At 48.7% G+C, this 21,617-nt stretch overlaps 1 protein-coding gene across 1 annotated transcript; it reads right to left on the bottom strand.

Moving 5' to 3' along the window:
* Positions 1 to 2,801: 2,801 nt before the first annotated feature.
* Positions 2,802 to 19,997, bottom strand: TBX3 (T-box transcription factor 3). The gene is made up of 7 exons (XM_080986280.1): positions 18,168 to 19,997; positions 16,174 to 16,441; positions 14,615 to 14,761; positions 11,194 to 11,270; positions 9,285 to 9,442; positions 6,381 to 7,099; positions 2,802 to 4,210 (listed from the first exon to the last, which is right to left on the bottom strand). Exons 1-7 carry the CDS (start codon positions 18,560 to 18,562, stop codon positions 3,773 to 3,775), a joined length of 2,202 nt encoding a protein of 733 aa, XP_080842406.1. The 5' UTR covers positions 18,563 to 19,997; the 3' UTR covers positions 2,802 to 3,772.
* Positions 19,998 to 21,617: the final 1,620 nt, after the last annotated feature.

Raw genomic sequence — 21,617 nt, 5'->3', positions numbered from 1 at the left:
TGTTTGTGTGTACAGCGCTTCTAAAACAGGTTTATTCAAAAGTAACTCTGGCTATTTTGCGTGAGAGGGTGAAGTTGCGTTTTGTTCCATTTATTGAGGTCTTTGTTAATTTCTCGCCAAAGAAGGTTGTAGCTGCGGAGGTTTAGTTTGTTGAGGTTTCTGGATATTAAAAACATTTTAAAAAAAAAGTAACTGGCTATTCTCAATGGGATTGTTATTCCCTCGGAAGCGAGTTGAGGACTGCAGCCTTCAGATGAGAATGAAACTGGATTCGTAAACTAAGTGCCCCTATCCATGAATGTTTACTTGGAAGTAAGCGCGCAAACGAGGCGACCTTACAAACCATACACCTCACGCATCTGAGAAAGCGGTCTGTTGTCCCCAGTAGCTTTTGCCACAGGAAATCTGGTCTTCAAAGTGCCGCAAGGCTGTTCTGTCGGTTGTTGCTCACAGTATACACCTCTAGACATCTTATGTATGTTTACTTGATAGCTAATCCCCCCTCTGTTCCGTTGGGGCTGATTCCCAGGTAATTGTGCATTGGGTTACAGCTTTCGACGATCTCCATTCGCCATCTTCTTCAGGGAATTAATCCCAACAGCAAAGGACAGGGGCACAGATCCCCCAGGAGTTAGAAAGAAACAAATATTTGCCTAGCAGAGGCTCTCTCGTCGAGATCCAGTCGCTTACATGCTCCCTCCCTGAAACTCCCGAAGGGACAGAGGATGTGATCAAAAAGCTAGGTACATAAACTTCGAACTTTATATTATTATTATTATTAGTTAGGGACAACGATCAATACCTCGCCACACACAATCCACTCTTTAAAACTCCAGAGCCAAAAAAAATCAAGTGCTATAAAAGATTTGGGGAGGAAACACACCCATTCGGAGACTGGGGGGCGGTGGGGCTGAGAGCGAGGGGGCCGTTAATGGAGATCCTTCTGTATATATTCAACTTTCACCAACCGGGCTGGTGTTTATCTCCAAGTGACACAATTCCGAGAGGGCTGGGGAAAGGATGGGGGAGTGGACGCGACGAAACAGGATAGAGAGTGGAAGTGAACTTTTATAATATTTACAGCTGGCTCACGTTGAAACGCACGGGCGACGGCGTGGAGAGTCTCTCCGGGCTCGTCTTAAAAACAACAATTTATCAAGGCGGGCTGCTGAGGGGCTGGCGAGCTCACAGAGCGGCGGTCTTGAGCGGTCTTATCTGCCTGTCCATTCACAAGCTGACCTTCAAAGGCTTCGCGAGGGTCGCTTAGAACTGAATCAGCGACTGAACCACGACTTCGCTGCTTCCATTGGCGGCTCCTTGGCGTTCTATAAACATTGCCCCAAATCATAAATACAGGCGCGATTTGGATACCCGGGGAAAAGTTTGAAGTTTTGTTGATTCTCCGCCCTTCCCTCCTAGACTCCCATTTATTTATTTATTTTGATAAACTTACTGTTTCCATTTTAACGGTGTTTCTCCCTTTCTCTCACACACCCCAGCTCTTCTCTATTTATTCTACAAGACTTTTAGACCAAACAATTAAACAAGAAGAGGCACTTGACTTTTCAGTCCCAACTATATTTATTTTCCAGCGCGGGGATGAAGAGACTCATATCATCCTCTGCAGTTTCCAAGGTTCAGCCGCACATACGGGTCTACTCTGAAATAAGGCCCATTGAACTCAATGGGACTTTCTCCCGGGCAAGTATGTAAGAATAGGATTGCAGCCCTACGATCGGAATATAGGACTAGGCTGGACGTCAGGTTCTTTTGAAGAAAACTTGCGCCTCTCAAGTAAGAGTATTTATAATCTTAATTCAGAAGTAATTCACCTTTCAAATTATTATTAATTTTAAAAGCTGTCCTTCAAACTTTTTTTTTTTTTTTTTTGGAAGCGAGAAAGACACTCTGCTCGGGAATTTATTCATATATATAATTTCCTCAGTAAAGGGGGGGGGGTGGGAATCCTACAGAGCTTCCATTCTCGGACTTTTGCCATTCTGTGTCAAGAAATGCCCTGAAAGAAATCGCTGAGTTATTTATAAACCAAACCAAAGACTCCCCAGGCATATAACCGGAGGCCTAAGGATTTCAACAACAACAAAAATTGATATTCTAGTGATTTTAAGAGGCTTTTGTTTCCTTATAGAAGGGAGGGGGGAATTACTGGGGAGGAAATCCTTAAGAACTTTTCTATATATATTCGTTTGCCTAGTTCTTAGAACCAGACTTTGTAGCCATAGCATGGCAATGTGGACTCCTTCCAAGCAAAGGCAGCATTTAGCACGAGAAAAATAAAAACTCGTTGGAATAGATCTCGTACTGAGGAAGAGAGGGAGGAATCGATCGAGATATTTGCTTTTTAAATTGGGCAACAATTCCAGCCCTCCCGCTATCTCTTTTTACGAACCCGCCTCAGAAGTGCTTTAGTGACTAATTAACGTACTTATTCAACCATTTCTACAGACGGCGCTTCCAGTTTTAGAAGGGAGAGAGAGCCCAGCAGTCCCAATACTGTACAATATTTCCTTTCCCTCCCTCTCCCGGTGGATCCAGCCCTAAAATTTATTTTATTTTTGCCATTTGCAAAACAACCAAAATTATGTCCCCGGTGACATAATGAATCCAAATAAAATATGACAATTGTAAACACTATATTTCGCTGAGGGATTCCTGCTATCTTAATACGTTTTAAATTCTCTTCAAGGGATTTTATTTTATTTTATTTTAAATGAAAGCAACTGGAGAGAAAAAGAAAACGATAAAAGAAGACAGCGTCAGGCCTTATTTACAGACATATGTACAATATCAATAAATTATTTTTTTAATTTCGAGTACTCATATGCCACTTATTTACAAGTTATCCATCAATTACATAAATACTTTATCCATAGTGTCCACTTCTTTCTTCCTTTCTTTTTTCTTCCTTATTATGTTTATAAACCTTGTTATTGCATATACAGTAAAGGGGGGGGAGAGGGAGTGGGGAACCGCTTCAAGGAAATTACGGCCCTTTAAAAAAATTCTCATCTTTCCAGCTACATTTTAAATTGTTCCTAAGGGAAGAAGTGGAGAATAAACGTGGGGGAGGGGGAGGATTAAAAAAAAAAGTCCCTTGGAACTTAAGCAAGCAATTTTTTTTAATTAAAAAAAACTCCAAAATAATGAGGCTTAGAATGGAACATGCAAACAGAGCCTTACAGAGGCTGACAGACGTCACTCGAGTATTAAAGGGACACGCCCCTCTTTTAACAAAGATTGACATGGGCCGTGGTCAGGCTTGAACTGATATGCAAAAAGTCATTTCTCCGTTTGAAGGGGAGCAAGGGGGCGGGACACACACCGGGGATCACTCCTCGGTGTCTTCTCCTTTCATCTTCGTTTGTTGTGTGTCGACAGGGGTAGAAACAAACAAGGGAGGGAGGCCATGGGGGGTCACCTCTCCCTAGGATCCGCTGACCCCACATGCGCACCACCGCCCCTCCAGTGGACACCACAGTCTGGTTCACAATAGCAGCTTCCAAGAGCGACCTCTCTCCCCCCTCTGTCCGGTTAGCGGCCTCCCGGCTCGTCGCTCCCCGCCCGCCCCCTGCAACCTCCAGGACAAAACTTTGCCTGGTCAGTTCCACCCAGAGGTGGGAGCGGCAGTGGCGAGTTCTAGCAGGCGGCCAGAGAAATGGGGGAGGGAAGGGAAAAGAGGGGTCCCTAGCCCAGAGACTGTGGGGGGATGGAGAGGTTTTTCTGCGAGGGGACCTTCCTCCTCTCCCCACCTCTAGGGCGACCCACTCCGGGCTCTGTCGCCTTTAGATTCCAAGCCACTCACTAGACGCTGGATGTTCTGCAGCTCGCTGGTGGCTTCCTTGTCAACCTTGGGCGACAGCGAGACGGCCGAGCCGGAGGAGAGGGTGGAAGAGCGGCTGTTCAGCTCGGAGCCGGAGTCCAAGGCTCCCGAGGCCGGGCTGGATGCCAAGGCGCCCGCTTTGCCTTCCGCCCCGCTGACCATGGAGGGCAGGGCTGTTGTGAGAAGGCTGCTGCTGTCCGGTAAGGGCACCGGGATGGAGTAAGGGCTGTAGCGCAGGCGAGGGCGCACCGCGCTGAGGAACGGGTGGCGGTGGACGGAGCTGGTGGCTGCTGTCGAGGCGGCGGCCGCGGCTGCCATGTAGGTGTACGGGTAAGGGAAAAGGCTTCCGAAGGGGGACATAGCCAAGCCCTGCAAGAGAAGCAGCGGCCGGGTCAGTAATTGGCACAGTTAAAGGTATATACACGTTGGCGCAAGAAAACAGGCAAGGAAACACATGCGCCCAAACACATAACAAATGCCAACCTAGGCGAAGACGGAAAGCGAGGTTCTGTTAGGAACCAAGGGGTGTGTGTGTGTTTGTGTGTCCCCTCCCTCCCCCCCACGCCGCCATGCACGTGGGAAAACGCAGTAACCAGCCCCGGAGAGCCTCCGAGACGCGGTTCTCAGCCAAGCGCCGTTTCATTCCCTGGCGCCGGGACCAGCAGTTCGAAGCGCGAGGGCCCCGAGCCAAGCTGGAGCTCCATTTATTTAAAATATCCCTTTTCAATCACCTGTCTTCTCAAGGTGCTGAGCACCCTCAGCTGCCATTCCAACCGCGGGAGTCAACACCTCGAGAGGAAAGAGACGGCGGGGGGGGGGGGGAGAGAGAGTGTGATAGAAAAGCCTCTGCGCTCTCCCTCCCTCCCTCTCTCTCGGACAAAACGCCTTTTGGGAAAGGAAATGTTGGCATCGCTTTCAAACCAGTCAAAAACTCTTTAGCTTGTAAAATGTGGTCGGAGCGAGCGAACCTGTCCTATTCAAGAGCTCCAGAGAACCCATGTATAGATGGATGTTCTGTCGTCGATTTCCTATACTGTATGCCCTTTCCCTCATCCTGACGAACGCCTGTTGAGCTTCAGTTTAAGTGTGTATGAAAGAGCGCGCGTTTGTGTTGGGGAGAGAGCTAGGGCGTTTGCGTGCACGTGAGAGTGTTGAAATTAAACAAAAAACCCTTTAAATATAGTCAGTAAACGAAGCACCTCGCTTTCCCTCTGATACCGGCCTTTGCCAGAGTAGAGTTGCACTCAAATCCCCTCTCTCGGTCATAATATTCACGGGCTGAGCTTGCAACTCTCTCCCTCTGTCTCCTTCCTCACAGGGTTGTTGTGAGGATGGAATAGAATAACCCACCTAGGCTGTCCGGAGTTCCTTAGAGGTTATTTTAAAAGAGGGAAATAATAATAATAATACCCTGAAAAAGAAACTCCAGGAACGCGGGCACACGCACAGAATTTGAAAGCCGAAGCTTTAAAAAGTCTGATCTGAAATGGCTCCGGTGAGGTCTATATGGTTTTAGCAGTGAGTGGGAAGGTGAGAGTGACAGGGCATGCTTGCATACTTTTCTCTCTTCTGCGAATAAAGAATCCATCTGAGCTCTTTTAAACATGTCACAGAAGAGTCTGCTAAAACAGGCACACACAATAATCTTCCTCTAGCTCACTCCTTAGGACCACCATCGCAGGAGAAATGGAACACAGGGAGTCAGACCCTTAGTACATCTAGCTCCCTATTGTCTACACGGACTGGCAGCTGCTCTCCAGAGCTTCGGGCGGGGTATACTTCCTGGCCCTACCTTCACAAACTAGGAATTGAACCCGGGACTTTCTGCAGACGCTCTGCCACTGAGAAATGCAGGCCTCCTTAGTTAGACCATTGGGGCACCTACATCAGGACTGCCAACCCTAACTGGTAGCGCCTTTTCAAGAGTTCAGGCAGCGCTACCCGGAGATGCAGGAATGGAACCTAAAGTCTTGCGCATGCAAACCCGATGCTCTACCGCCCAGCTACGACCCTTCGCCTGAAATCCATTAGAGGATTGTTGTTGGAACAAGGCAGGGGTGCCAACTTGAATAAAATACGGGGGGGGGGCATAGGAGTAGCCATGGGCTGAAGGGGGGCAGTTGCCCCCCCAATCAAGTAAGTAAATAAAAAAAAACTTAACTAACTGACCAATTGTGTCGCTGATAATTTGGTTCTACCACCGAACATAACCCCCCCCAAAAAAATAAATAAATCCTGGCTACGCGCATGGGGGGCAAGTAAGCCCTGCCCCGCATAATAGATCACATGACGCCACGCACGGACACCATTTGAATGGCAATGCCTATCAACTTTCGGGAGGCCCCCTCAAATATTTTATTGGGGGGGGGTGAAGACTCCTCGGCCCCTAGGACTTGGCTCCAATGGACAAGATAAAGAATGGGGGCGGGTAATGATCTGCCTCAATAGATTCCCAAATAGCTTCTGCCTTAGTGAGGGGAGAACTCACACCCGGGCGAAAAATAAAATAAAATTCTACATATCCACCGCAATAATTTACCTGCGAGGCCAGGACGTGCTGTTGCAGATGAAAAGGTAAAGCCGCCGCCGCCGCTGCAGCCGCCGCTGACGCTCCGGATAATCCCTGAGCCGCCGCCGTGGCCATCACCGTATTGTCCAGCCCGGTAACTCCTGCCGAGGCCCCGGAGACTGTAGCCAGCAGGGGGCCCATCCCGGCCATGCTGGAGAAGGCGCCGCCCATGGCGAACTGGCTGGGATGGAGGAGCAGAGGGTGCCCGTTGCTCAGCGGGTTGAAGAACTGCTGCCCCCCGGCCAGGCCATGGGAGAACGCCAGGTTGGACAAGTGGCCCTGGTGGGCGAGGTGGGCAGCGCTGTCCGTCTGGACCGTCAGCGGGGCGAAGGGCTCCTTGGCCAGGCCCCTGCAGTCCTCCCTCGAGGGGCTTTTCACCTCCTCCCCGCCGAGGCCCCGGGTGCTGGAGGAGATGGTGGCCGGGCTGTGCCGAGCTGAGTCTGCGGGAGCCTTGGGGGCGCTCTCCCGGCTGCCTCTGCCGCCTGCCGAGTCCGGGGGGAAGAGGGTCACTTTGGAGGGGCTGCTCTTCTCCCGTGGGTCTCCACTTCCTCCTCCTCCTCCGGAGCCCGAGGAGCTGCTGTTGGTGGCAATGGCAGCCGTGGTGGTGGAGATCTTCCCGGAGGAGTCGTTGGCCTCCGAGGGGTCGTCTTTGCTTTCCGTGTCGCTTTCCCCCTCGCTGGGACACAGATCTGGGGGCCGGAAAGAAGGGAGAGGGTCAGTCGGAGAGCAAATACGATGGAGCCTGCCCCTTCTCCTGGGAGGTCCAGGGCGCACCTCTTGGAGCTGAACCCCTCTCCTTTTGGAGGCACAACTCAATGCAAATAAAATACTAATTCCAAGCGCGCGCGCGTGTGTACACAAATACATACACACAAGCACACTTACCCTGCCAGCCTTCTGTATGACCTGGAATATACACCCTCCACCCCTCTAAATCTTATATTTATTCCTAAAGACTTTAGCTGAGCTATCACCAGTTGACTTCAGTTCAGTCCACCATCTTACGGGGGGGGATCTCTGCAGGTAGAAAAGTAGCCTATCACGGTTCTAGCCTTGCCTGTTCCCCTAACCTAAACATTTTTTTATTCGGTGGAATTCCTTCTTCCTTCCCCACCCCTTGGTGAAGCGTTCCATCATGTTTACCGCCTCTGAAGGAAGGACTGAAGGACTACTAGACGAATTCAAACAGACTTGTTTGGAGCTGAGCTTCCCAAATGTTAGGTTGATACACGCAAGTAAGCCTATTCCCCCTCCCGTCTGGTATCCAGGCTCACTTTATCTCCTTGTTTCCACAATAAACGTCCAACTGACGTGGGTGAGGGAGAGAGGAGAGGAGAGGCTTGGGGGCAGGAGGAGGATCATATTAATTCCCCAGCTTTTATTTCTCCCAGGTTTTTATTCCCCTCTTCTGTGCTCTGTTGGAACATCTCGCCTCCTTCCCAACGCAAGGGAAAGTTAAACGTTTAGGGTCTGGCTTCTCTCTTGCCTCAGACACAGGGCCTGCTTACATGAGCTTGAAATCCCCTGCCATTTGTTTTCTGCTTTCACAGGGCTGGCCCCTGAGAGATCCAAAGTTCAAGAAAAATTTTTGGTAACAAATGAGGGGGTTAAAAAAAAAAGGGTGCATTCCATCTGACAGGAGCATGGCAAAGTCCAGGGCTTTCAAAAGTATGCATTTTAAAGGCTGCAATCCTATGCACGCTTGCTTGAGAAGACCACTGGAACACGACTCAGGACACCCAATTGAATTCAATGGGGATTCCTTCCACCAAAGTGGGGATAAGATGAGCCGCCTAAAGTAACTTGAAGACTTTTATGTACGCATGCAAATGTAGGATTCCTTGGAAGCCGCTTAACTCCCATTACAGCCCATAGGTTTGTGGAATGAAGGGAGAACAGGAGAGATAATTTGACCCAGGCTGTGCCTCCCTCCTGCCAAAGTGAGCTTCTTCGTAAAATCTTTTAGGGAGCTAGCTATATTAGCATCTTGAACCCAAAGCTTCAAAGAGCCTTGTGGCATCTTAAAGACTTGTGAAATGCATGTACACTTTATGACATTAATTTCCCACATTTTCTCCAGGCAGCTCAAGGTGACGCACGACAACCCTGTGAGGTAGGCTAGGCTGAGAGAAAGTGACTGGTCCATGGTCACGCAGCAAGCTTCCTGGCTGGGGGGGGGGGGTATAGGAGTGCCTTGGTATCCCAGATTCCAATCTAGTGCTCTAACCACTACAGCACACTGAGTCTGATGAAATGAGTCCGACGAAGCATTGTCCTCAAAAGCATAGGAAATTTGTTGATTTTTTTAATGGAGATTTTTTTGTCTGACTTTTCCCTTGTTGCAAAATCCCAGTATGGTTTTGAATGGATTGGTTGCAGGAGGTTTCCCCTCCAGCTTAATAAGAAATTCCAATATGTGCATGAATGGATTGGTTGCAGGGTTCCACCCCCCCACCCCCCGCCCTTATTCAGAAATTCCAATACGGTTATGAATGGACTGGTTGCAGTTTTGAACTTTTGCCCCGTGGTCTGCCTTTGCTCCGAAGCTTTAGTCAGTGTTGGCTGACTCTGTACAAACCACAGAAGAAATATAGATACAGGGCGGAAAGGAGAAAAGTGTTTTCCCCCCTCCTATTTAAAAATGTCTGGAGCAGTTTCAAAATTGGGTTTATTTTATTTTTCGAAACTTTTTCCCCCTCTTTCCAACCGGAGGCTGATCTTCAGCCAAACTCCCTTCAAATGCTGCCTCCCCCCACCAACCCCCCCCCCCCGGAAATGGTAATAACCCAGAAATAGAAAGGAGGGGGTAGGGAAAATGGGGGGGTGCACAGGGAGTGGGGGGGAGGGGCAAAGGCAAGTAGGGAGCTACCTCACCTTTGAGATTAGATGTGCCCACAGTCGATACTGCAGGGGAGGTTGACTGGGCAAAGCATTTGAAAGCTGTCTGCTCACTTGAGGACTCGTCTGACGTCCCATTTTCTTTCTTCTGCCTCTCATCATAGACTCGCATGGACTGGAGGGTCAGTTGCTTCCTGGAGAAAAGTTGGTTGGTTTAAAAGTCGCTGGAGAAGGGAGGAAACTCTCGAACACATACCACTCGCTCCAGACCATAATAACTCTCTAAATCAAATCAGCTGGCACCGCAAAAGACTGTTTACAAAAGAAAAAAAAACCCAGCTGGTGCCCCATTCAGACCAATGGACGAGGAAAGACGTCCAATGGAATCAAACAGGATTTTTAAAATAAAATAAATAAATATGGTTGCGATCCCTGCGGATATGCTTAACATCGAAGCCAAGCTTGCCCAGCCTACTGACCTGGCACTAGAGTCGCAAAGGGTTTCTAGGCAAGTCAGCCTGTTTTAAGAAAGGGGCTTTGCGGACCGCAGTGTTATTTACTTCAGACGATGCCCCCAAAGGTCAACAGGCCTTTCTGAAGATCAAAGGGCCTTTGGCATCAGTTCAGTGGAAAGAAGGCGGGTTTCTCTAGGAGTAAGAGAATTTCAAGTTTCGGGTTTGGAGCTGGGATTCTGGAAGCCAAAGACAGTTCTTTTGGAAGGAAGTCCATTCCTTTTCCAAGGGGAAGTGTTTAGGTAGAACTTTGAAGGGAAGAACTTGAATGAGTTGCCATCAGAGCATGGCAAGGACAACCTCCATATGATATTAATATTCTTCTTCATGTCTAGATGAAATCTCAGAAATCCACAAATGCTTAGAGAAACTAAACATCTGATAGGGGGCAGCTGATCTCCCCAGAGTTTGGGAAGAGTGGAAAATGGGTTCTTGCGGGGTGGAGGCAGAGCAAATCTGTGACTAAATGAAGAGTTGAGCTGGGTTGGGTGAGTTTTGGGCAACCGTAGTCCAGCAGCGATCAGCTGTTCCAAGTTGCTGGACTATTCTTGGGATATCTGGCTTTTTAATGGCTACTAGGAAGTTATTGTTCAGTTTATTTTTATTTTGAAAAGAGGAATTATGAATAATGCTTGCAGGAGCCAGCTCTCTTCCTGCTCCCTAAATGTATGAGTATCTGTAAAATCAAAATTAAATACTGGGCACCTTTCAAGTTGAAATGAAGCAATTGGTTTTAAAATTGAAAGCAGGAATTTTAAATAAGGAGGTCTTAAATACAGGCTGGGTCATTGCAGATTTTAGGGGAATTATTATTTTTTTACTTGAATTTTTTTTAATCATTGCTCAAAACATAGAAATATTTGCCTTTGAAGACTGCCTTCCAAAACAAATATCCACACCCACTTACCCTGCCCTGAATGTGTATTGTGCAAAGATAACACACACAGGAAAGCTCCTCTGACTCTAAGAAAGGCTAAGAGATGCTTGTTTTCCTCTTCACTGACACTACCTGCTGTTAAAACACCCCTTGGAAGGAACTCAAGGCTTACTTCAATTTAAATGCATGCAGGATCAGGTTAGTGCAACGTCTCATTAGAATATGGCTTTGGGTAAACTACTGCCAGCCACTCCGTCTCCACAGCCTCTTGTGTTCCACATTTCGACAATGGCAAACACGTGTCCTAAGCTGTGTACGTCTCCCTTGGGTGGCAGTGAACACACCTTTGGGCGTTTACAAATATCACTTTCTAAAAAAAGATTCCACTAAGGCTAGGAACCCTCCCTCCCTCCACCAACACTCATCCCAATGAGAGTTTGTGTGTTTTAAAGATCCTTGAACAGACCCTACAATAGGAGCATTTCAAAACCAGACTGAATACGCTAATAGCAAGTTGGACAGACACCCCACACTCTACTGCGACAGCCCCCCTTACCTTTTCTCTCGCCTCCCATTCCCTGTGTCTCGAAAGCCTTTGGCAAATGGGTTGTTGTCGATCTTTAACTGAGTTATCTATTTTTACATAAAAAAAGAAAGGAGAAAAAAAAGAAATGAAATGAAATAATGCGTAAGAACGGAATCTCGAAGTGGACCCAGATTTTCAGGGGGGCATGGTGTAATGGTTGGGGCTCTGGAAAAGGTTCAGGGAAAGATCCTGGTCCTAAATATTTGACTCTGGAAACCAGGAGAAAACTCGGTTAGTAAGTAACCAGCGCTCAGTGCAATTTACTTCACGCAAGGATCAAAGCGAAATGCCTTAGTTCAGTGGGAGAACAACTGCTTTGCGTGCAGAAGGTCCCAGGTTCAATCCCCGGGACTCCCTGCCAGAAACCCTGGAGAGCAGCTGCCAGTCAGTGTAGGCAACACTGAGGTGGTTAGAGCAACGGTCTGACTCTATAAATAAGGCAGCTTTCTGAGGTGGTGAAACCCTGAATGGAGGAAGGGTGTGATCCAAGCACAGAAAATAAAGGTTATTTTCCAGCCAGTTGGACCTCTAATTTCATAGTCCAACCCAGGTGGGGTATTTCACCTGTGCATGCCCTTACTCAAAGCAAGGGGAATAATGCAGGGGGCCTCAACAGCTTTCATCCCAAACTATGCCTCAAAGTTTATTTCCAAAAGCCCCAAGCAACACCCTTAGCAGAAGACCCACAAACTGAACCTTGTGACATTGTTACAGCCAAGAGCCCAGGATCCTAGGGCTATCCCCCCCTACAAGGCAGCATGAAAGACCGTTTCATGCACCTCTGCCAGTCCAATTGCAGTGGCTGGTTGCCTCAGCCTTAGTGTGTGTGTGTTGAGGGGGGAACCCTGGTGGAGGAATGAGTGGAACGTGCCGCCCTGGCTATCCATTAAAGTTATGTTTCAGTTTCAACTCTTTACCTGCCATAATTAAACCGCAAAGGAATGGTGGTCACCCGCTTGCTATAATAAAATACTTTATGTAATTACCGTCCACGGGCCACGTGCTTGTGTGTGTGTGCATGTGTGTGTGCGTGCACGCAGTGCTGGAGTTTGAGGAGGGGGGCCGAGCTCTGAATAAATACTATGCAAACATATTACAGGCATGTTGCTCCCCCCTCACTTCTGCAAACTCTTAAAAGGATGGGTGGGAGGAAATCAACAACATCTGCACGTTGTTGCTTTTTCCTTTCCTTTTCAAGACTGTAATGCCTTTTTCTCTCTTCAAGGATCCGGCCCATGTCCAGCGCTTTCGGCTTTCAAAGAAATCACTGAGTGCACAAAGTTCGGCACCTGCCTTATTTTTGAAATCCTTGCTGCCACCTCTTTTAAAGCAGGAGGTACTGGGCTGTCCCTTTGGGTGGGAAGATGAGCCCAAAGTTTTGATCTCACACTCTCCCCTTTCTAAGTTTAGGCTACAATTCTCTGCACCCTTAGTTTGAAGGGATACCCACTGAGCACAGTGGGACATGCTAAGGATTAAACATGCATAGGATTCCTTCGCCTTATCAATTTTCTACAGAAGTGCAAAGACCTTTTGAGATGGGGGAGCGAGAGGGGTTAAATACAGCCACAGTGCATGTCATATGTATACAATATTATATGCTATATAATAACATAATATAAAATATTACGTGTGTAATATGAATCTCACTGTCCCTCCTGTCTCTTTCTTTCTTTCTTTCTTTCTTTCTTTCTCTCTCTCTCTCTCTCTCTCTCTCTCTCTCTCTCTCTCACACACACACACACACACACACAAACACAAACAGACAGAGAGATTTCACACACACCTCCCCTGACTCCTTTGGCCAGGCCCTGGGATCTGTTCCCCTAGCTATTAAAAAACAGGAGCAAAACGCAAGAAAGGGACCCATGTCAGGGAGTCAATCCATTACTTTCCAATTGCTCAGAAAGTGCTTAATGAAGGCGACGGGGGCCGCCTAGGTGATCGCTGGAATGCGGGTTCTCTGACCTCTTGCGAGAGATCGCTCGAGATAACGCCAGGAAAGCGGGGGCCTTTGGCTCCATTACAACACCGCTTTCACACGCCATTGCAGGGCAGTCGGACAAGGGGCTTTTCGCTCGGATGGGGACGAGAAAGGCTTCCGCGGGCCGAGCACGGGGCTAATTCAGTCAAGCGAGATCCGCTCGCCCCAGAGGAGAGCGAGCCTCCTTTGTCTCTCCCTCCCCAACACATCTCGGCGATCGTATCAAACAAAAGCTCTGTTAAGCGGCTAGTCCCTAGCACGTTTGACTTCTTCGTGGGGCCTCCTCAAGCCAAGCCTCGATTTCCCAACAGGAGCAGAAACACGGCATCAGATCCCTCTCCCTCCCATCTCCAAAGCACACGCTTTCGTCCAACACCATATCCTGCCAACTTCCACCGCGATCCTGAGTTCAGGCACGAGCCACATTGATTTCAGGAGAGCTAAACTGTCCAAGGAGCTCTGCCAGGAGAATTAAGCGCGCGCGCACACACACACACACTTTCAAAGTACACACTGGGGTTTCCATCTTGCAGCGCTGCCAAAGCTCCATAAACCACCGCACTCGAGTTTGGGAATCCAAATACCAAAAGTACTAATTTACAGCGAGGGGGAAAAATAAAAATGAAATGAATCTAAGGCAGGCTAGTCGAAGTCTCCCGGGTCCTTCGCCTTGAATTCATTACCATAAATTTAGACCGCGCCAAGTTCCCAGTTAGACCACTTTGGTGGGCAAGGCGGCCTCCCGCAAACAGGAGTCCTGGTGATAATTGAGGATAGGGTATCTTTAACAACTACACCTCTATCCCCACCGCATCCTCAGATCAGAATGGGCCATGTCCTTCTTATTAAACGCTGCTAGGTGCTAAAAGCATATTTCTTTCCCCTGCCCCTTAAAAAAACCAACCCTACTCCAAAACTATTAATAAAAACACTGCAGTATAAAGTGGGGGGGGGGTGGATAATATGAACCAGACCTACATTTGGGGGCCTGGTTGCCCCTGTCGTTGTTGTATTTTTAAGTAAACTAATGTATGCTCTGATTAGGGTTCTGTTTCCTCGAAAATCACATTTGCACACCGAAAGAGAAAGTCGGATATCTTTTTAAAGCGCTCTCTCTTTCTCTCACACTACAAACACATCTATTTTCCTTTCCACCACCTCTTACTAGGTTTCTCTGGATACACCGAATATCGAAAATTAGAACAATTTTAATTCCTTCTTTTAACTTTCTTTCTGAAGTGGCCGAAGTGATAAATTGGGGGGGGGGCGCTAGGAGACAAGGCCCAATTTTTTTAATGCCAAATCAGATCACGATCAGAGGCTCAAGATCACCCATCTCTCTCGCCACCCCCTACCCACCGCTCCACCTCATTCCCTTAAATGCATTCCACAGCGACTATTTCTTACCTTATCGTTCTGATACGCAGTCACCGCAATGAATTCTGTCTCGGGGAAAACGTAAGTGCGGAAGGTGCTGTAAGGCAGTTTCAGAATATCATTGGCCCGGACGATGTGGAACCGAGGCTGGTACTTGTGCATGGAGTTCAATATGGTCTGCGGGTGCGGAAGACGGGGGGGGGGGGCGGGTCAGAGACAGACAGACAAGCAGGAACATCCAGACTCAGTCAAAACGAAAGGAGGAACATCAGCAAAGCCTGAATTTAGGCCTCCAAATCCTAGCCGCCCTCTTTCTTTCTTTCTTCCCTCCCTTCTTCTACACATCTAGAACCACCGTTGCTTGGAAATATTTTGCTTTAAAATAATACTACCAATCATAATAATTGTAATAATTCCAACCCAGTAGGAGAGAGAGCTAAGCCCAGGTCATTAGTTGACTGGCGAGGAGATGTAAAGGAAGCGCGAGGGAGCGGAGTGGTTTTCTGAGCGAGCTCCAAGCGGGCCAAGGGTGGGGGGGGGGAGAGAGAGAGAGCTGAGGCTTTTCAGGAAGATCAGCCAAGGCCAGCCAAGCTGAAACGAGGATCTCCCCGTTTCTTCCTTTTTCCTTCCCAAGAAAACCTCGCCAGAAGGAATGACCTCATTTTCTGCACTTCGCTGGAGGAGCTGCCTTGCCCGAAAGTTCACTTTCCTATCTGTACACAGACAGGGATGTGAATGGAGGAAAGGAAATAATAATAATACTGTAAAGCGACCCGAGCTTAAACATGGGTCTAAGTCGGTTAGGAGAGGGATAAAATCCGGCTGGAACCCCAAGGAATTTATTTTAATTTGAGTGGTTTGGGGTGGTTTTTTTTTTTTTTTTTTTTTGGTGGTGGGGAGGTGTATTTATTTCCTGTCATCCCTTCTTCCTCGTCTCTCCTCCACCTCCCTATTTTTTATCTGCACCCTGTGTGTCCCACCCTCCACCCCCAATTCTGCAACTGGCTGCCTCTTAAATCAGTTTTGCCCTAGAAAAGTTATAAAACAAACCCCAGATTTGCTGGAGTTAAGCTGCTTTCCCCCCCTACTCTCCCTCCCTGCGATTTAACTAGAGTTCGGATCCTGCCCATTTAGAGCTGAATCGGAGCAAGAGTGCAGGATTTTTTTTTTTGCCCCGGAAGTTTCCTAATTAGATTTATAACACTGGAAAGGGAACCATCCTGCGATGCCTCCCCGTTTTCCCTCCCTGAAACACATGCACACAGAAACCAATTATGATATTATTATAAGCAGATCGACCATAGTGCCCAAATATGAAGTCATTTCTCGCCCCCCTCCCTTCCTTTAGAAATCTGGAAGGGATCGAAATCAAACGTCAGTCTCTTTGGGCCTCTGCAAAGCTTTTTTAGCGAATAGGTTTCCCACCCACCAATCCCTGCAGCGTGACCGAGGGTCGATCTAAGCTGATCTCTCAACCTTGCAAATATATGTTTTGCTTTGTTTTAAACGCGTGGTGTTTGTGAGCGGCGGCGGCGTTTAAAGAACCAGGAGGTTACGTTACAGGGGGGAAGAAATTAAAAATCACTCACAAATCCGTGTTTGTCCGAAATGTTATTAGTCAGTTTAAGTTTGTGGAAAGTCACGACTTTAGACATCCACTGTTCTCCGGTCGCCGGGCTATCTGGATGGATATACATTCTCTTTGGCATTTCAGGGTCGGCTTTCCCGGCCACCATCCACCGGGAATTGTGGAATTTATATCTACAATCGTCAGCCGCCACTATGTCCATCAACAAAATATATTTGGCCTTCTTATCCAAGCCAGTACACCTCACTTTAAAGGGTGGAAACATTCTCCTAGAGACAGAGACAGACAGAGCACAAAACAAAGAAGGCGAAGATTTTACTTATAGTAAAATATATAAATATATATTTTTTTAAAAGAGAGAATCGTCTTAGCGTATCACTCAGCCGCATATTCTTGTGCAAAAGTATCCCCACCCACCCCCAACCTTAGCAAGGAACTATACTCTCAGATTCTCTCGACTGGTTGCTATTGTGCAAAATAAAATGATAATAGGAATCCTTTGTGAATATTCCATTTTAATTCTTTTTTAAAAAAATAAATCGCAAAATAATCTCCTTTGGTTTGGGCATGGAGGGAGACGCAGATCCGTAGTATTTAGCGTGCAACAATAGTCCAAGGCCAACGATGTTGGAGAGCTTGGAAGATGGTTGCCACCCCTTCCCCAAATCCTTAAGTTGATTTCCAAATTGCAAAGACGTGTGATTTTGTTGCAGCGAGTTGTCGAAGTCTGCAAAGCCTCCTTACAAAGTAGCTGCCCAAATAAGAAAGCAAACAGTAGATAAGCCTTCTTGGGGGGAAAACTTTGGCCACAGATCCAAAGTCTCCTTACTTTTTTTCAGCCGTCTTGGGGACTTGATTATTTTTTTTTTAAAAGCAGTTTAAAATGAACCTGGCATCGTAAATGTGAACCTGAGGAATCTGCATCAGGGTTATATTTTCACTTTCTGCGTTGGAATGAAATAATGGCAATTGTTTCTATAGAAATTACGACTATTCGTAATTTGTGAGCGAACGTTTAGGGAAAATACATAATCTGCCATATAGCTCTTAAATAAGTTTTAAGTACAGCTTACAAACTTTTTTACGGGGTAAGGAAGCCCTTCATTCCAAACGCTCTGTTTTATTACCAAGTCCAGTGCTAGAATATTTTCACTTGCTCCACAAATTTCGGGCCCTACACCTGGATTTCCCTAGCAGTTGAAATCCTGAGTTCAAAATATCCACATTTACAGAAGAGCAATGTTATTTTCGGGGGTGAGGGTTCAAATGTGCTTTTAAAATTCCAGTCGAAGAGTTCCACCCCCGAATAGATTTGCTTGGAAGTAACTAGGCTGGATCTGCTTCGAGCGTGGAAAGACTTAACTGCTAAAGAAAGTCTGAGCAGGATAAAGCCTGCTTTTACGTCTGGGTATGTTTTTGCCTGGAAGTAAGCCCCATTCGTTCCAACGGGTCTGGCTCCCCAGCAAAAAGTGCAGGAAATTACAGACATAACAAAGCCACGAAGGGAGCTATTGCATTTTTTATTAAAAGATTCCAGGTGCAAAATTCTGCCCAGTTTTATATGATTGCACATATCCCACGAACACTGCGGTCAGTTCTCTCTTTCGTGTGCACAGATAAAGTGTTGCGTGTGTGTGCACGGTTCCTGGATGCAGATATCTGTCTGTCTATGTATCTATCTATGTATGTATCTATCTATCTGTATTCTATCTATCTATCGCTATATACATGGCATAGATTGTACACACACAGTATTCCCATTGTCCTTCAGAGGTTGGGTGAAGGCTTTTGCAAGCACACACGGTCAGCTGTCGCTTTCTGGATATTTTCCTAATTCCATATTAAGCTTTTTATTTTCTTGTTTGCAAGTGGAAACTATTGGTTTGCTTGGAAATCAGCTTGAGAGAAATGGGTTGGCGGGTGTGTGCGGAGGTGGGGGAGGCGAGACGGAGAAGAAACCCCCCCCCCCATAACCCAGGAGCAAATCTCCCTTACCTTCCTGACTTGGTGATTACCATCTCGGTGCCCCGCTTGTGGAACTGATCCCAGAGTTCCTTGGCTTCCAGGTGGACTTTGGGGTCGTCCTCCACCTCTTCCTCCGGCTCCAAGGTTTTCAAAGGCCTCAGGTGAGCCGCGGCTTGGTGTCCCAGAGACGAGAAAGGCATCCCGGATTCCGTCGCCCCGACTAACTGATCCATGATGGGCTTGGCCAGAGCCCCCGGCAGAGAGAGGGCGGCGGCCCCGTTGGGGGGCAACGCCAGAGCCGGGAAGAAAGGCGGTTGGTGACCCAAGACGGCGCTCATGGCGAAGTCCGGCGCCCGGTGAGGTAGGAAGGGGTGGTAAGCCATGCTGGTCCCAGGAATCACGGGCTCTCTCATGGAGAGATTCATCCAACAGCTTGCCTCGCTCCCAGCGGCCTGCCCGGACGCAGTCCTGGATCCTGGAGCGCGCGGCCCTTACGAGCTCATCGTCGGGCCACGATTCCCAGAAGAAGGAGAGAAGGAGGGAAAGGGAGGAAGAGGAGGAGGAGAGAGAGAGGAAGGCGAAAGGGCCGTCCGAAGAGGAGGCGAGCGACCAGGGCGGGGGGTGCCGGAGAGTGACATAGGCGAGTCACCAGAGAGTCCCAGCGCCCGAGTCGAAAGCAGGAGGCATCTTGTCACCCGGAACCCGCCAGGGTGTCTTTGCTCGGAAGCTCCTTCTCCTCCTCCTCCTCTTCCTCCTCCTCCTCAGCGATCGCTTTTTCACAAGGATTGAATTATAATGTTAAGAATGGTCGGTTTCGAAAGAGGAAGGGGTGGCGGTGGAGAAAGCAGCAGCAGCAAGGACTTCGGCCAGATTTCGCCGCTACTTCTGGGGAAGGCGACGGAGGAAAGGAGGGTTCGGTGGTGCAGGGAAAAGGAACGCCTGGAAAAAGAAGAAGTCACCTTCTTTCTCTGGTGGGTCTCTTGCAAACGTTGAGATCGGAAGGTTTTTTTTTCCTTCCGCTCTTTCTTATGCTTCCCCCCTCCTTATATTCAACGCCCCGCCGAAAGATTCTGTAAAGGTGGAGTGTCTGTGTTTGTGTGCGTGAATGAGAGGGAGAGGAGAAGAGAAGAGAAATTGTGAAGGGGGGGGAGCCTCTTGTTTCTAATCAGGCTCCTCGTAGCGCTAAAAGTTGGAGAGAGAGAGAGAGAGAGAGAGAGAGAGAGAGAGAGAGAGAGAGAGAGTGCAGCTTCCGTTTTCCCCTCCCCCCACGCGGCTCGCCGTTGCCAAAGTTTGGATTCCAGAAAAGAAAAAAAATCTCCGCCGCCCGTCTCCGTAGTTCCTCCTCGGATCTCTCCTCCCTTCTTTCCCCCTGTCCTCTTTCAATTTTTTTTAAAATATTTTTTAAAAAAGCTTTAACGATAGCGATTTGCAAAACTGGGGAGCCTTGATCGCTCTTCTACGCCCTCCCAACCCCTGCAAGTTCCTGCAAGGAAGAGCAGACAGAGAGAAGAGAGAGAGAGACGGGTATGTATGTGTGTGTGAGAGAGAGAGGAGGGGGGGTGTTGAGAGCGAGTGGGAGAGCGAGCGAGTGCGAGAGAAGGAGCCGCGCAGGGAGAGAGCGAGCGAGCGAAAGCGGCGCTGGGCTCCAAGAATCCCCGGTGTGAGTGCGTGTGTGTCTGAGCCAGCGCGCTCGGCTGCGCCGGGATGGAATGGCTGTGTTGTGCGGCGTCGCAGGGCAGCTGCCGCATACTTGATTGGCTCTTTGACGCTTTCGGACCAATTGTGTGGCTCCATAGGCGTGGTTTTGACAGGTCGAGCGGAGGGGGACCGAGGCGAGTTATAAAAAGAAGGTGTCGGAAATTGTAACGCTGCAGCAAAGCATCCCCACCGCTCCGTGCCGTGCGAATATGTCAACATGATCAGAGGCGGGCGGGCGGGCGGGCGGGAACGGGGGGTGGGGAGCGAGCGAGGGAGGGAGGGAGGGACGGAGGGAAGGAAGGAGGAGAGAGAGAGAGAGAGAGAGAGAGAGAGAGCTGAGAGCAGCCATTGGGAGAAAGCGAGCGAGCGACAGGGAAAGGCGAGAGTGTGTATACGCGTCTGGCCTCTAGGGGGCTTCGGAGAGGCGAGTTGGCCCACAGCGCCGCAGCCAGAAAACCAAGAGGGGTGGGGGTGGGGAAATCTCTCTCTCTCTCTCTCTCTCTCTCTCTCTCTCTGGCTTGACCAAGCTTTGGGACATTTTCAATTTGGACTTATCATCAACTTTTCTCGGCGAGGCTTTCCATTTCATCGCCTCCTTTCTCTTCCACTGGGATCCGCGCCTAGGCTGGGTTTGAGATCTAGGAGGTTCAAGTGGGTGTGGGAGAAGGAGGAGAGGAAGGGTGAGCTGATTCTCTCTCAGCCCCCCCCCCTCGTCCCACTCCCGCGTGCCTAAGCTCAAACACCGTCTCCCGCCCCCCTATTACCACCAACAACCACCACAAACGTTCCGATCTCCTTTCTTTCCCACTGCCTATAAAGGTTTGAGTGGTTTGGATGCCCGCTCGCCCTCATGGGTCCCTAACCCCCACCCCACCCCCAGGTACACGTGCGGGCGCGCGAGCGAGCTCCTCTCCGCCCGCCCCCGCCCCCCGCCGGATGGGATTGTCGAAGCAGGAACATACACGCGTGCACACATACACACGTGTTACTCTCTGCCCACCGTGAGTATTTTGGCTTGCTTCTTTTAAATTTTGCCTCTTGTTTCCAGTTGAAACCCAAGGCGGGTGTCCCTTTAAGATGGGATGGGGCGCGAACACCGAGGATGAGCTTTTTTTAAAAAAAAGGGGGGGGGGTTGGAGAGAGAGAGAGAGACGCTTTAAACGCGTTCATCCTGTCGGAGCCGTAGTCAGGGTTCGTCTGAAACGGGGAGAAGGACGGGTCGTGTCTGCGCGCCTCTGTTGCGCTACAGGCGAGCGATAGAAAGCGGCGTTCGTAGCTTAGATAGCAATCGAAGCTTTCATGACGCCTCGGCTGACATTTGCTATAATCCACCCCCGCAGTTACGGTTTTGATCACTTTTGAAAAGAATAGAATAGAATAGAATAGAATAGAATAGAATAGAATAGAATAGAATAGAATAGAGGAACAGGCTTGATAGATGGGCTTCTGGATTCGAGGGGTCTCTCTGCCTCTTGCCTCCAGGACTACGCTTCACCCGCAGAACTGTCTATCTCTCCCTGATCTTGTCGCCTTTTGATCCTGGGGGAAGAAATTGCTGAGGGGCGCTCCCTGGGTGAAGGGTTGGGTAGCTTCGGACTATCTCCCTCCGGGATCGCATTTACGACTAGCTTGGGGCCTGCCCGTCTCCTTCCTTCGCCTCACCCAATACAGTATATTTATTTTCCTTTGGTTTTATTTATTTATTTATTTCAATAGTCTTTGGGATCAGAAGTGCCACCTTCTCGCCTCTCTCCCCCCCCCCCGCATTTGTTTGATAAGCGC

Source organism: Podarcis pityusensis (assembly GCF_964106645.2).
Source record: "Podarcis pityusensis genome assembly, chromosome: 16".
In the NCBI taxonomy this organism is placed as follows: Eukaryota; Metazoa; Chordata; class Lepidosauria; order Squamata; family Lacertidae; genus Podarcis; species Podarcis pityusensis.
This window is presented reverse-complemented; position numbering and strand designations above follow the sequence as displayed.